The sequence below is a fragment of the Barbus barbus genome (genome assembly GCF_936440315.1).
Source record: "Barbus barbus genome assembly, chromosome: 7".
Classification (NCBI taxonomy): Eukaryota; Metazoa; Chordata; class Actinopteri; order Cypriniformes; family Cyprinidae; genus Barbus; species Barbus barbus.
The window spans coordinates 30,094,959-30,107,881 of NC_136735.1; the positions used below are offsets into that span (position 1 = coordinate 30,094,959).

At 40.1% G+C, this 12,923-nt stretch overlaps 1 protein-coding gene and 1 pseudogene across 2 annotated transcripts; one reads left to right on the forward strand and one right to left on the reverse strand.

Moving 5' to 3' along the window:
* Positions 1-1,976: 1,976 nt before the first annotated feature.
* LOC306873052 (fibrinogen beta chain-like) lies at positions 1,977-6,052 on the forward strand (annotated as a pseudogene). The gene is made up of 7 exons (XR_013785834.1): positions 1,977-2,105; positions 2,327-2,531; positions 2,870-3,053; positions 3,339-3,680; positions 4,556-4,678; positions 5,068-5,353; positions 5,468-6,052. The product of XR_013785834.1 is annotated as a fibrinogen beta chain-like (transcript).
* Positions 6,053-8,616: 2,564 nt separating this feature from the next.
* LOC306873028 (fibrinogen alpha chain-like) lies at positions 8,617-11,819 on the reverse strand. The gene is made up of 6 exons (XM_079422020.1): positions 11,665-11,819; positions 11,432-11,542; positions 11,122-11,305; positions 10,851-10,996; positions 9,733-10,642; positions 8,617-9,459 (listed from the first exon to the last, which is right to left on the reverse strand). The coding sequence occupies exons 1-6, from the start codon at positions 11,716-11,718 to the stop codon at positions 8,762-8,764; spliced, it is 2,103 nt and encodes a 700-aa protein (XP_079278146.1). The 5' UTR covers positions 11,719-11,819; the 3' UTR covers positions 8,617-8,761.
* Between the last annotated feature and the right edge of the window lie 1,104 nt (positions 11,820-12,923).

Consider the following 12,923-nt stretch of genomic DNA (forward strand, 5'->3'; position numbering starts at 1 on the left):
GTGCGCCCTCAAGTGTCTGCGCTGCAAGAGCGCCCTCAAGTGTCTGCGCTGCAAGAGCGCCCTCAAGTGTCTGCGCTGCAAGAGCGCCCTCAGGAGTCCGCGCTGCAAGAGCGCCCTCCTGCATCTACGCTGGTCCCGTCCAGCGCTCCTTCGTCTCCGCTGGTTCTATCCAGCTCCGCGCCTCCCGTGCGCCCTCAAGTGCCCGCTCCTCCAGAGCGCCCTCAAGTGCCCGCTCCTCCAGAGCGCCCTCTAGTGCCCGCTCCTCCAGAGCGCCCCCAGGAGTCCGCCCCTCCAGAGCGCCCCCAAGAGTCCGTTCCTCCAGAGCGCCCTCAAGAACCCTCTCCTCCAATGTGGCCCCCAGAGGGGAACTTTCCCAAAGAAATTTTGGGGGGGGGCCATATAGTCTCAGTCTGTGTGGCCAGGCCAAGGGCCAAGGCCACGGAGCACCCCGATCCGCCAAGGCCGCCCAAGGACCCCGATCCGCCAAGGCCGCCCGAGGACCCCGATCCGCCAAGGCCACCCAAGGACCCAGATCCATCATGGCCTCCCGAGGACCCCGATCCACCATGGCCGTCCGAGGATCCCGATCCGCCAAGACCGCCCGAGGCTCCGGATCCACCATGGCCTCCCGAATCTCCAGGCCTGCCATGGCCTCCCAAGGCTCCGGATCCGCCATGGTCTCCCGAATCTCCAGTCCTGCCATGGCCTCCCAAGGCTCCGGATCCGCCATGGTCTCCCGAATCCCCAGTCCTGCCATGGCCTCCCAAGGCTCCAGATCCGCCATGGCCTCCCGAATCTCCAGTCCTGCCATGGTCTCCCAAGGCTCCTGATCCGTCCTGGAGGCTCCCCTGTCCTATCCTGGTCCTGCTCCAGCCTCCAGGACGCCCGCCCCCCCTCCCCGATGTTACTGTTACGGTGCGGGACGCACCTTCCGGGAGGGGGAGATACTGTAATATATCTGTTTCTGTTTAGTTTCCTTTCTGCCCATATTTGGTTTTTCCTGTTTTAGTTCATGACCCAGTTTTGTTAATTAGTTATATTCATCACCTGTGTTCTATTAATTACCTTGTTTCCTCGTTTGTTCCACTCCCTTTATAAGTCCTCAGTTCTCCCTCTGTGTTTGTCGGATCTTAAGTTGTAAATGGTTTGATGTGTGTTGATGCTATTAAATTTACCTTTTTGTTATCCTTTGTGTGGGCGCCGATTACTACAACCACCGACCGTGACAAGGTGAGAGTGATTGAGAGCATTAGTGTTTTAATATAAATATTTCACAACACATTGAGTACAAAGTGTCTGTTTGTCATAGTCATGTCTGTTAACTCTGAGTCAAAGATATCAGTGGTTGAAGATATGGCACAATAGATCACACTGGCCAAACAAACAGCAACAGTTTACTTGCTGAGTAATGCAAATTTAACAGAACATCGACAGAGTGTTTCTCAATTGGTCATCCTTTTGTGCTTAATGTTAATCTCAACATCAAAACCTTAACTGTGCTTCATGGAATTAGGAATTAATCATTGTACTAAAAATGCAATTTTTTTAACACAATTTTCACCAGAGCACTGGAATTCTTTTCTTTATTCATAAATGTATTTATTTATTCTTCTGTTAGCAGCAGCAGTGGCAATTTAATTCAAATGCTGCCAGAAGTCAGGATGTCTGTTCCAAAATCTTAAAAAATTACATTCAGTATTAACAGCCATAGATAATATACAGACAGTTTATTGGTATAATTTGTTTGTTATATTGAAATATGCATTTTAATAGACATATACATTGATTGCTTCATGATTATTTCTCATTGCTTTGTTCATATCATTTCTTCATTTCCCAAAAATGATGCCGACCCTGAGCTGATTATCAAAAGCGACATCTCAAGAATTAAAGATTAACCAACACTGCAGTCCCTCCTGTTCCAGTGCGGGGGCTCATCTGGTATAAATTCTGGGAGAGCAGCACTGAATTATCTACAGCTGAAACCCTCACACTTTTACTGGAACTGAAGTGTGAGCTCCACAAAAATGAAGCTTCGCTTTTTACTTTGCCTGTGTATTGTAGGAGCTCTTGCACAGAACGACTATGATGAAGAGGATGGAGCGGTAAATAGTATTTATTATAATATTGTCTATAATTATATTTTTACTTTTTGATAATATAATGTTTACTGTTTGCTTTTTTTTCCCCACTTTTTTCCTTTAGGAAGACAAAAAAGATGTAAGTCTTTATATATATGACCTCAAATCATTTGAATATTTTCAAACAATTTCATTAAAAAATGTGGTAATGTAACATTTTGAATTGGATTTTGTATTGCTTTTAGCCTAAAGAAATCCTAGATCCCAGGGGTCATCGTCCCGTCAGTAGAGGTCGTGAGACGTACTCCTCAGGCCCAGCTGCCCCACCCCCCCATCAGTGGAGGAAGCCGTTACCGGGGAAGACCAACTGCAGCACCAGTGGGAAAACTTGTGCAGGAGAAGGAAGAGCCGCAAGATGCTGGTGGATGTACCCACATGTCTGAGAAAATGGTCAGAGTGCCAAAGTGTTTTGATTTTACTTGTGCAATATGTGTTTAGATGGGAAACATAACTTATACAGGAATTAATTTCTGATATTTTAAAATTAGATGACAAATATTGTAAGTGTGGCAAAGAGGAAATCTTAATAACAATATAGAACTAAAAATCAATGACATAACTAAATGTTCAATATTGGGGAGAACAAATGTTCAGCATTAATAATCTCACACTGAAAACCCACTTTGTCAACCATTAATCTGAATATTGGTGTTTGGTGGTTACGGCACTAATTCAAGTTCATTAATTCAACACAATTCAAATTAGTTTTTTTTTTTCTCTCTCTTCAGGGTGTGTTGTGTCCCACAGGTTGTGATCTAAAGAAAACCATCCAGAAGCAAGAACGTAACGTGAGGCCAACTGTAGATCAGCTGAAAAGATCTGTGGATGAGCTGACCCAGTCCACCAATTCTGTCTATGGCTACGTCTTGGATATGACCACAGAAGTAGCACAAAGACAAAGAGTCAACGAGGGTAACTATACTTCCTAAGAGAGCATAGAAACTTTTGTAGATCTGCAGGTAATAGTCTATCAGACAAGAATAATCCTTGATTAGTGTTCCTATAGCTCAACTGGTAATGCTGAGGACATGGGTTTGATTCCCAGGAACTATATAATCTAATCAAATATATACATTGAGTAAGTCAATAAGATAAAAAAAAGATCTGCAAAAAAATGAATAGCTGTAGCCTTTGTCAACCCATTTTTCGTTAATTAGACATTCTGAATTATTAAACACTGTTTGTGTTCGTTCATAGGCAATGGTTTGCTGGTTGGTCAGTACACAGACAGCCTAGAGACCCAGCATGCTTATATTAAGGACGCTGTGGACATCACCTTCCCCCAGAACATCAAAATCCTGCAGGGTGTGCTTGACAAGATCCGGGATAAGATTCAGCGTTTGGAGAAAGCCATCACTACTCAGAGGGCCAAGTGCCAAGTGCCTTGTAAAGTCAGCTGCCCGATTCCTGTGGTTTCCGGCAAGGAGTGCGAAGAGATCATTCGCAAAGGAGGAGAGGAATCTCAGATGTACCTCGTACGGCCTGATCCACTCAGCATGCCTTACAAGGTCTTCTGCGATCAGGCGAGTAATAAAGGAGGTATGTCCACTTTTGTCCTTTAAACAAACCCCTAACCCTAACGTAACTCAGGATCTCAAAATCATGTGGCCTGTTGAGGAAAGTTATGAGAAACATCCAATTTAGGCTTTTCTGCAAAGTGATACTACGTTTTGTGATACTTTCAAATTGAAATGTCCAGTGAGTGGCACTGAAAGTGCATTTAGTTTTATCCAAAACAGATGAATGTGAATCTGGCACCATTTTTTTTTCATTGGCAGTTGTATGTGCTGCAGTTAATACATGAAATGTCCACTGAAAAAAATAATAGAGCAACTACAAAAAACCCTACCCTAAACCTAGCCAAAAATGCCATCAAAAACTAATGTAAGATAAAAAGCTAATTTGCTGAAGCAACATTTTAGCTAGATTCTACAAGTCTTCGAGCTCTTTTGTTGCACCTCATGTTTCTCAAGACTCATACCCGAGTGCTCCACACTCACAAGTGCAGTGCTGTACCGGGTGAGCTACCAAGCAAGTTTACTGATGTAAACAGCAAGTTTTTTTTTGTCAGAAAAGCCATATGTGATTGCAAACTAATTAACATCATCAATAAATCATAAATCATCAATCATGCTTTGAGGTCAAGTTTTTTGAGGTCGTAAAATAGTATTATACAAGGAACCTTGCACAAATAACTCTCTGTTAATCGATAATCTGCCCTGTAATCATAATTTGTGTGAAAAGCAATAGAAGTTATTGGTGTTTTACTGCCAGTAGTGTTTATTTCAGTCAGAAACTACAGTTAATTGTATGTATAGGTATGTTTTTAGAATTTTGGAGCAAAAATGTGTGTAGTAGAGGCACATTTTACCATTGACGCAACCATCATTAAAAACTTCTCTACTATTCCAAAGGTTGGGTGCTCATCCAGAACCGTATGGATGGCAGTGTTGATTTTGGCAGGCGTTGGGATGACTACCGAAGAGGCTTTGGAAACATTGCATTTGATGTGGGCAAAGGCCACTGCCAGACTCCTGGTGAGCTACAGCTAACAAATGATGTGTGGTGATTCTGCATTTGGGAGTTTTACTGATGTAACCTGAAGTATCTAGACAAGAACTTAAAATGTAGCCTAGTAGTGCATATTATGTGGTTAAACCCTGCAAAAAAGACAAATATATGTTGTGTTTTGGATGCTGGTGTGCTGATTTCCTCAACTAGGCTTCTTAACAAGCTACAACAAGCTTCCATGGTCAACCAGTATTACCAGAAATCTGGTGAACAGCATTTATATAAAGACCCACCAGCACCAAACCAGTATAATCCAGCCTAGACCAGCATAGAAGTTTTAAAAGCTGGTCTTTTCAGCAGGGTCTCAATCTGCTCAAATTCAATTCTCTAATGTACTTGTTGTGGACTGTTTTAGGGGAGTACTGGTTGGGCAACGACCGTATTAGTCAGCTTACAAAGATGGGTCCCACTGAGCTTCTGGTTGAAATGGAAGACTGGTCCGGTTCAAAGGTCTATGCTCAGTATGAGCAGTTCACTGTGCAGGGTGAAGCCACAAACTACATCCTAGCAGCTGGTCGTTACTCAGGAACAGCTGGAAACACATTCTTGGATGGTGCAACAGAACTGCTTGGAGAGAACCGTACCATGACCATTCATAACGGCATGATGTTCAGCACCTACGACAGAGATAATGACAAATGGTGCGTATGGTCCTAAGAGTCTGTCCTAATGGTGGCCAAATTGAAAACTGCATGGATAAGTTGTGCAGTATCTAATATGTTATTTCTCTTTGCAATTGTTTGCATCTCAAACAGGATACCTGGAGATCCTTCTAAGCAGTGTTCAAGAGAAGATGGAGGAGGATGGTGGTACAACCGATGCCACTCTTGTAATCCTAATGGGCGGTACTACTGGGGAGGATCTTATACAAAATATATGGCCAAGCATGGGACAGATGATGGCATTGTTTGGATGAACTGGAAGGGCTCGTGGTATTCGCTCAAATCTATCAGCATGAAGATCAGACCTTTCTTCAAACAATAGAAAACTTCAAGTAAATTGAAATGAGATGCAGTAGATTTGTCCATTCTTGAGCTCATTCCCATTCAGTAGCATTCATTTCGTTTAGGCTTTTTTGAGAATAGGAGGATAATAAAACCTGAACCTAAACATTTCAAGAGACACTGTTCATATATGCAAAAAAAGTGTGAATTAACTTGAAAAATTTGAAACTGTGTTATTGAAAATGTATTTAAAAAAAACATAGGGATAAAATGCAAAACGATGTAAAACAAGATGTAACACAAGGACTGTAACAAGGATTGTAAGGAATGTAACACAATCTGCCTACTTCTCATTAAAGGTCACCTATAAAAAAATTAAACGTCTTTTTTTATTTATGCAATGTTTTCTTTTTTGGGAGCATTTGGGCACTTTTGGGGACTTCATGATTGTGTCTGACCTTGTCAGCTTTTAGTAAATATACTTTCTTAAAACACTTTTCACATCTCTCACAAGTTTATATACATGCATCACAGAAGAATTCTTCTTTGTCATGAAAATTTTCAGCACATTTCAAATTGTGCTTCCATTCTCAAGAAAATGACATTTGTAAAAATAAATAAATAAATAAAATTAATTTGTATTTGCATTTGTAGCTATATTGTATACATCCTAAACAATTAAATAATAATTTCATATTTAATTTTACAAAATTATATCTTGGTTGGAATTGACACCAATAAAAATGTTCTGCTCACAGGTGATATTTACCTTGATTTTTCTTGGTAAACAAGTATACTAAAAAAAAAAACTTTATTGAGGGCAGAATAGTTTGTTGTGGTGGAAACAGTGTAGTTTTAATGTGAACTTCATATATTTAACTAAAAAAAAATATATATATTATTAAAATCATTCCCTGACACATGGAAGTAGCCAAAGATACATCTAAACATAAATATTCATAACCATATTCATATTAAAATTTCAGATAATAAGATAATAATATTTATTTGACACTTACTACATAGTTTTACAAAAATGTTTTTCACAGTTTTTAGATATTTTATTGAGGTATTTAATACATTGTGTGTGAAATGGCATTTGTACAGTCTCTCATACACATTTCCGTCTGCATTGCAAGTAAGACAGAGCCTATGTTTTTTGTTGTTGTTTTTTTACACTTTTTACTGCTGTAAAAATAGTGATATTTGTATCTTCTAACACTATACATGAACTATTTCACGTAAGTTAAATGTACACTGAAAAAAAGAGAAACTGAATCTGTAAACATGATGTTGGCAAAATAAATGGCACAGCGGTCAAATAAATATGTATTAAATGGATAAAAAACAAAGTCACAAGAAATAAGTACAGCATTTGTCAGTATATTACTCATATATTACTAAACCATACAGAATGTCAGACAAAAATAATCATATTTCTAATCTAGGCATAAATCTGATTAAATATCTTCTAGGAGTTCATCTAAAATCACCTGATGCTGCTCAATGTCTTCAAACTTTGTAAGCAGCTCAGTGCGAACAATGGGAATTTTCCGGTAAGAGGGGGACACACTAGGCCGATCAACAGACTGAAGTTTTAGTTTTTTGTTTTTGGAGAATGATTTTTGCATCTTTGAGATAATGCTGAACTGCTCCATTTTGTTTTCCATAGCTTTGAAGGCTTCGTTATCAACGGCATGGTCAAAGGTTTGCTTGCATGATCCTTTGCACGCACGGATTTTGATGTCAATGTCCACCTTCACTCCAAAAATTAAACAAAAACAACTCTGTATCAGGACAAAAGTTACATTTCAACTTCAAGCAAATAATGAAATCCCTGACTCAAACGTTTTGGCAGAACATCTGATCAAATATATTGATTATGTGAACCTGAATTTACTGACTTTCCAGTCAATAAAATAAACAACAGTGGTTCTCGACCAAGGGGCTATAATAAGCTTCTAATGATGCAGAAAATACAGTTTTCAGAGATATTTAGTCATGCTATTTAGGGGGCTTCAAATACTGACTTTGAAGAAGGTTAAGAGCCAATAATAAAAAGTATTTTGGCACATGCAATGATTTCACTTACCTCAATTCGACGGATTTCATTTATCTGATCGCAGATCAACGGATGATGTAAGTCTTTTGCAAGTTCTGCAGACCTCTTGTGCAGGAATGTTAAGTTTCTGTGAAGGTCTTCAGCAAACTTAGCATATCTGATCTCCTATGGAATAAGTTTAATAATTTAAATTAATAGTTTAATTTAATTAAATTTTATTTTCCTGTGCTAGAATTAATCATTATGTTTTCTTATATAATTATTATATTTATCAGTGAATGTAATTTTTTATTATTATTTTACTTACTAGTTTATTTAAAACCACTTTTTGGAAGACAAGTGATCTCTTCTCATCAGAGCACAAAGGGTATGTTGGCCGTGCTGGACAGTGTCCAAATCTGGTGTAACCATAGTGATTATGTTGTACACTATCAGTAAGAAAATGTACAAAAATTGTACTTAAAGGTATAACAGCTTGTCATTGGCACAATATACTACCTTATTTACTCTAAAGGTGCATATTCGTACCTCGGTGATATGTACTCTCAAGGTACAACTATGAGCCTTTTGGGGCCAAATAAGGTAGAACAAGCTGTTGTACCCCTAAAGGTATGTTTTTTGCACTTTTTTTCTGAGACAGACTAAAATTTATTAAAAAGTTAAAGAAAGCAAAATGATCTAAGCACAATTTTTTTTTTGGTGGTTATGAATTAGCTGTAGGATCCCAGACAACAACATAGTTTTGGCCCAGATCCAACCCACGTCTGGCCCGTCTGAAATCCATGCAGGCCAGATGTGGGCCGGACCTGGGCCGACACTGCTTGCTGTCTGGGATGTCTATTTCCAGAAAATTATTTTGAAAGCAGATACTTTTAAATAAAAACACACACTACAAAACTTGAAGTGAACACATTTTTATTGGAAACATGTGGTAAGCTGGTTGTGTGAAAGTGTACATGGCAACATGACGTCTTCACATTATGACAAGCAGATCATTCAAAACAATGGCTATCTGTCCTTTTCCCCATCCCCTCTTTTCATTTTTAGACAGGTCTGATCTTCATTCTCACTACTTTGAGGGAGTAATCAGCTGGTTTGAAAGGCAGCCACACGACACCATTCTCAATCTCATAAGGGACTGTGGTGCCAGGGTCGTACTGGCCTCCTTTATAGTAAATCCCATTAAGGTTGGCCGACTGGCAGTTATTGTACCACCACCCTCCACCATATATCTCCGCACAGTTCTCCTCCCACTTATCGCTGTCCCTATCAAAGGTGCTAAACTTCATGCCAGCATGTGAAAGGAAGGATCCGAGGTTAGGCTGACCTTGCACTAATGCATCACCTGCATCACCCACGTAATCCGACACGGTCAGTGGAAAGCCCTCGGCCTCCGAGCCAACTCTAACGCTGTACTCGGCATAGGCCTCGTTCCCATCCCAGTCCTGCAGCTCCACTCTCAGAAGACTCTCTTTCTGAGTGAGAAGGTGTAGGAATTTGTTGCCAATCCAGATCTCGCCCTTACCCTGCTGGTCTAACTGGCCAAAACCATTTCGATACTCCTTCCAAGTGCGATTGAAGTTAACAGACCCATACTCCCTCTGCTGAACTAGAGCCCAGCCTCCCAACCCAGTGCCCTGGTCACAGTAAACCTCTACTACCTCCTCTGACCCAGCCAGCTTTATTTTGAACAGTCCGCTCTGACCGCCATTCGCATGCTTCTGCAGGATTTCAGCGCAATCTGAAAGAAGATTACACACCTGCTGATTAGAGCAAAGCTGCATTCGTTCCAGAGATCCATATGATTCATTTCAGAACTAATTACGTGGATTTGTTTCTGGATGAGCAATTAAATGTGACATGTTATTGGAAATTACTTGGATATTAGTTCAGTCCATTACACCACGTTTCCAAGAAGATCTAACAAACTCTTGCTAGTGTTATCAAGAAGATTACGTTTGCTAATGGTTCACTTGTGTATGCTGCTTGAGTTAAGAGTTTCACTCTTGTGTACCTCCACCAACAAAGCCAGCCTTGCGTTCGTCGCGTGATTTCACGCTTCGTGCGTGGATGTCTGGTAGATCCTCTTCCACGTCGCCATGAATAAACGCCCCAAGGTCATCCCCAAAAATTGGGTCGCTAGAGAGTGTGGTCTTCGAGTAACTCTTGCTTCCATCTGACACGACTGTTTTCGTGGAGGATGACGATGAGGATGACGATGAGGATGATGATGACGATAACCTTTGCTTATCAGTGCCAAAACCTGTGAAGAAACCTCCATCGAACTCACCTAGGCCGTCGGTGCCGTGAGAGAGAGAAGTAATGGGTTTTTCATTCCCCTTGCTCACAGTTATTCTGACTCCGTCACGGTTCAGATCTTTCCCTTCTTTGGCTGCCGTCAAAAACTCTGTATCTGAAATTCCCATTTTTTCTAAATCTTCACACCCGGGACCGCTAGCTGAAACCTCAATCTTCTCCACGGGGCCATCTTTGGTGTGTGTTACCACCTTGCGCACTGACTTGGTGCACTGCTTGACGGTGGAGGTGGAGGTGGAGATATGTGATGTAGAGGATGAAGTTGAGCCTGTACCTGATGTGGGGAACTTGCTAACAGTGGCGGCAGATTCGGCAGTGGAACCCTCCACCTCCAGAGTAAGCTGCATCTGACCCACATCTCCAAAGAGGAGCTGCTTCTGCTCGGCTTTGCCCGTTCCGCTCTTATATATGGAGGGTAACACCACGTCCTTCAACGGCCTGCTCTTCATGATTCCCAGAGAACTAACGGTCTGCACGCTCTGCACACGCAAAGTGTTGAGATGGTCCATTTGCTTGTCCAGAGCCGCATAGCTCTCCCTGTCCACTGAGAACTCACTGTAGCTGGCGCAAGAGCCCTTACATGTACGTAGTTTGATGTCAATGTCAACCTGCGTCAAGAGGTAATATTGTGAGAAAGTGCTTCAATAGTAAGTTATGTCACGAAATCAATGTAGTGAAAAATTAATTGTGACTTATGCAATTAAGGCTAAAATAATTTTCAACTTTCCCTTATACTTATCTTTTTTATTTTTATTTTGAAAGAGCTATCATAAATTTCAGAATTTTAATAAATTTTTATACAAATATTTTGCTCACCTCAAGTCGCTGAATTACAACAACTTGATCTTTGACCTGCGACCTCAGAGTGTTCAGTAACCGGAGCTGACGATCAATTTTAATCTTGATATCAGTAATCCTCTGTCTCAGCTGTTCGGCCAAGGTGGCGTACCTGTTATCATTACCTGAAAGAAAGGAGGAAACGTTCTATAGTGTCTTACATCTGTGAACTTCCACAAATTAACTTTATGCTTGGCATGAATAATCAAAATTTCCAAAAATCAAAGATTGAATCGAAGCAATTTCTTACCAGAGCTAGAGGTCAGTCGCTCTCTTAGGTAAGTGTAAGTGTTTTTGGTCACTTGATCAGTGGAGCGATACAGTTTCCGGCCCTCATCCAGAAGACGACGAATCTTCTCAATCTTCTTGAGGATATCGTGGTCAGCTTTGTCCATGAGGCCTTGAACTCGGCAGCCAGATGGACATTTGCTTCCCTGAAGAATTTAAATGGGCATTTGCTATCTTTAGTCAACTGGTTGGTAGGCATTACTACATTTTCAGTGCTTAATGAAAACCTTGACTCAATATTTATGACTTAATAAAGAAATAATGGCACGTACCCAGTCGTCATCTGTACACATAGGCCATTCTTTTGTCTTACAGGTGTCTTGTGCCTTGTAGCCGTGTTCAATAGGACGCGCACCTCTAGGGTTCACAACTGTGTCGTCTGACTGAAAAATAAAATAAATAAATATTTAATTAGTGGTAATTCTTTAAGAATTCAAATGGGTTCAAGTAAAGATTGAATAAAGGAAATATATTGTTTGTTAGTGATTAATGATAAGAGACTCACCAAGGCAGAGGACACGACCACGAACAGGCAGAGGAGTGAATGTGTGAGCTTCATCTCTGGCCTCTCAGTGCAGAATACAGACTGTCACTGCTCGCACATCCCATATGAACCTTTCTGATTGATCAACAGATTGACTCACTATTGACCATGGACACTCAGTCCCCAGCCCCCGCCGTCTGGAACACAGTATAGAGTTTGGACAAAAAAAAACCTAAAAACGGAGATGGAGAGAGAGAGATACAAATTACACAACTTCCAACCGTTATCAGCTGGTTTACGGGAATGACAACCTATGTGCTTGTACAAGAACTAGCACTGCAGTATGAGATTTGACTTTCCTTATGAAGCTAAGAGAATAATAGTGGAATATATCTTCATAGCTCATTATTGTATCATTGAAAAAAAAATAATTGGGGAGTTTGGGGATTGGAGAAAGATTTTTTTGAAACTAATACTTCTGGGTGCATAAAATTGATCAAAAGTAAAAGTAAAACAATACATTTAAATAAATGCTGTTCTTTTGAAACTTTCAGTTTAAATCAAAGAATGCTAACATTTATGACGGTTTTCACATTAATATTAAACAGCACAACTGTTTTTAACATTATTAATAATAATAAGTGTTTATTGAGCAGCAAATCGATATTTTAAACTGTAAAAATATTTCATAATATTACTGATTTGACTGTATTTGTGATCAAATAAATATAGCATTGGTGAGCATTAGAGATGTCTTTCAAAAACATTTTACTGAATAGGTGTTTATTATAGGACAGCAGATTGTTTAACATTTGAACTTTATTTTGCCCTTAGGGATGTGGATAAATCACTGGTTAAGCACAGATTCATTACATTGCATTTGTGCAAACAGGTTGAATCATTATTATAGTCTATGATTTGCAAATTCAAATCAACAATTTGCAAGAAAGATGCACAGGAAGAGGTGGGAGTTTGCGCCCATGAGGATCATTTCTGGGACTGTCTTTTCAGTTACACAACCAGCGTTTGTTTTAAGTTGTTTTATGTGCACATAACTCACATTGCACAATACAGATCAGATCACATCTCTTCTGTTAATGAAAGAAAGCTCAGCACTGATGCTCTTCATCACTATGCTTTGTGTACATTTACAATAAAATCAAAAGTAGATAAAGCAGATGTAAGGCTACAATGACGAAATTATGATTTTGGAAGAATAACAATTTTGGCTGCCAAACTTTAATCCAAGCTACCAAAATAATATATATAGATACCACCAT

What these genes read in the sequence shown, in the direction of transcription:
- LOC306873028 (XM_079422020.1), bottom strand. Translation starts at nt 11,718, where the DNA reads ATGAAGCTCACACATTCACTCCTCTGCCTGTTCGTGGTCGTGTCCTCT. An exon ending in TGGTCGTGTCCTCTGCCTTG is followed by an intron (nt 11,543 to 11,664) that starts GTGAGTCTCTTA and finishes TTTATTTTTCAG; the next exon opens with TCAGACGACACAGTTGTGAA. An exon ending in GCGACTGACCTCTAGCTCTG is followed by an intron (nt 10,997 to 11,121) that starts GTAAGAAATTGC and finishes CCTTTCTTTCAG; the next exon opens with GTAATGATAACAGGTACGCC.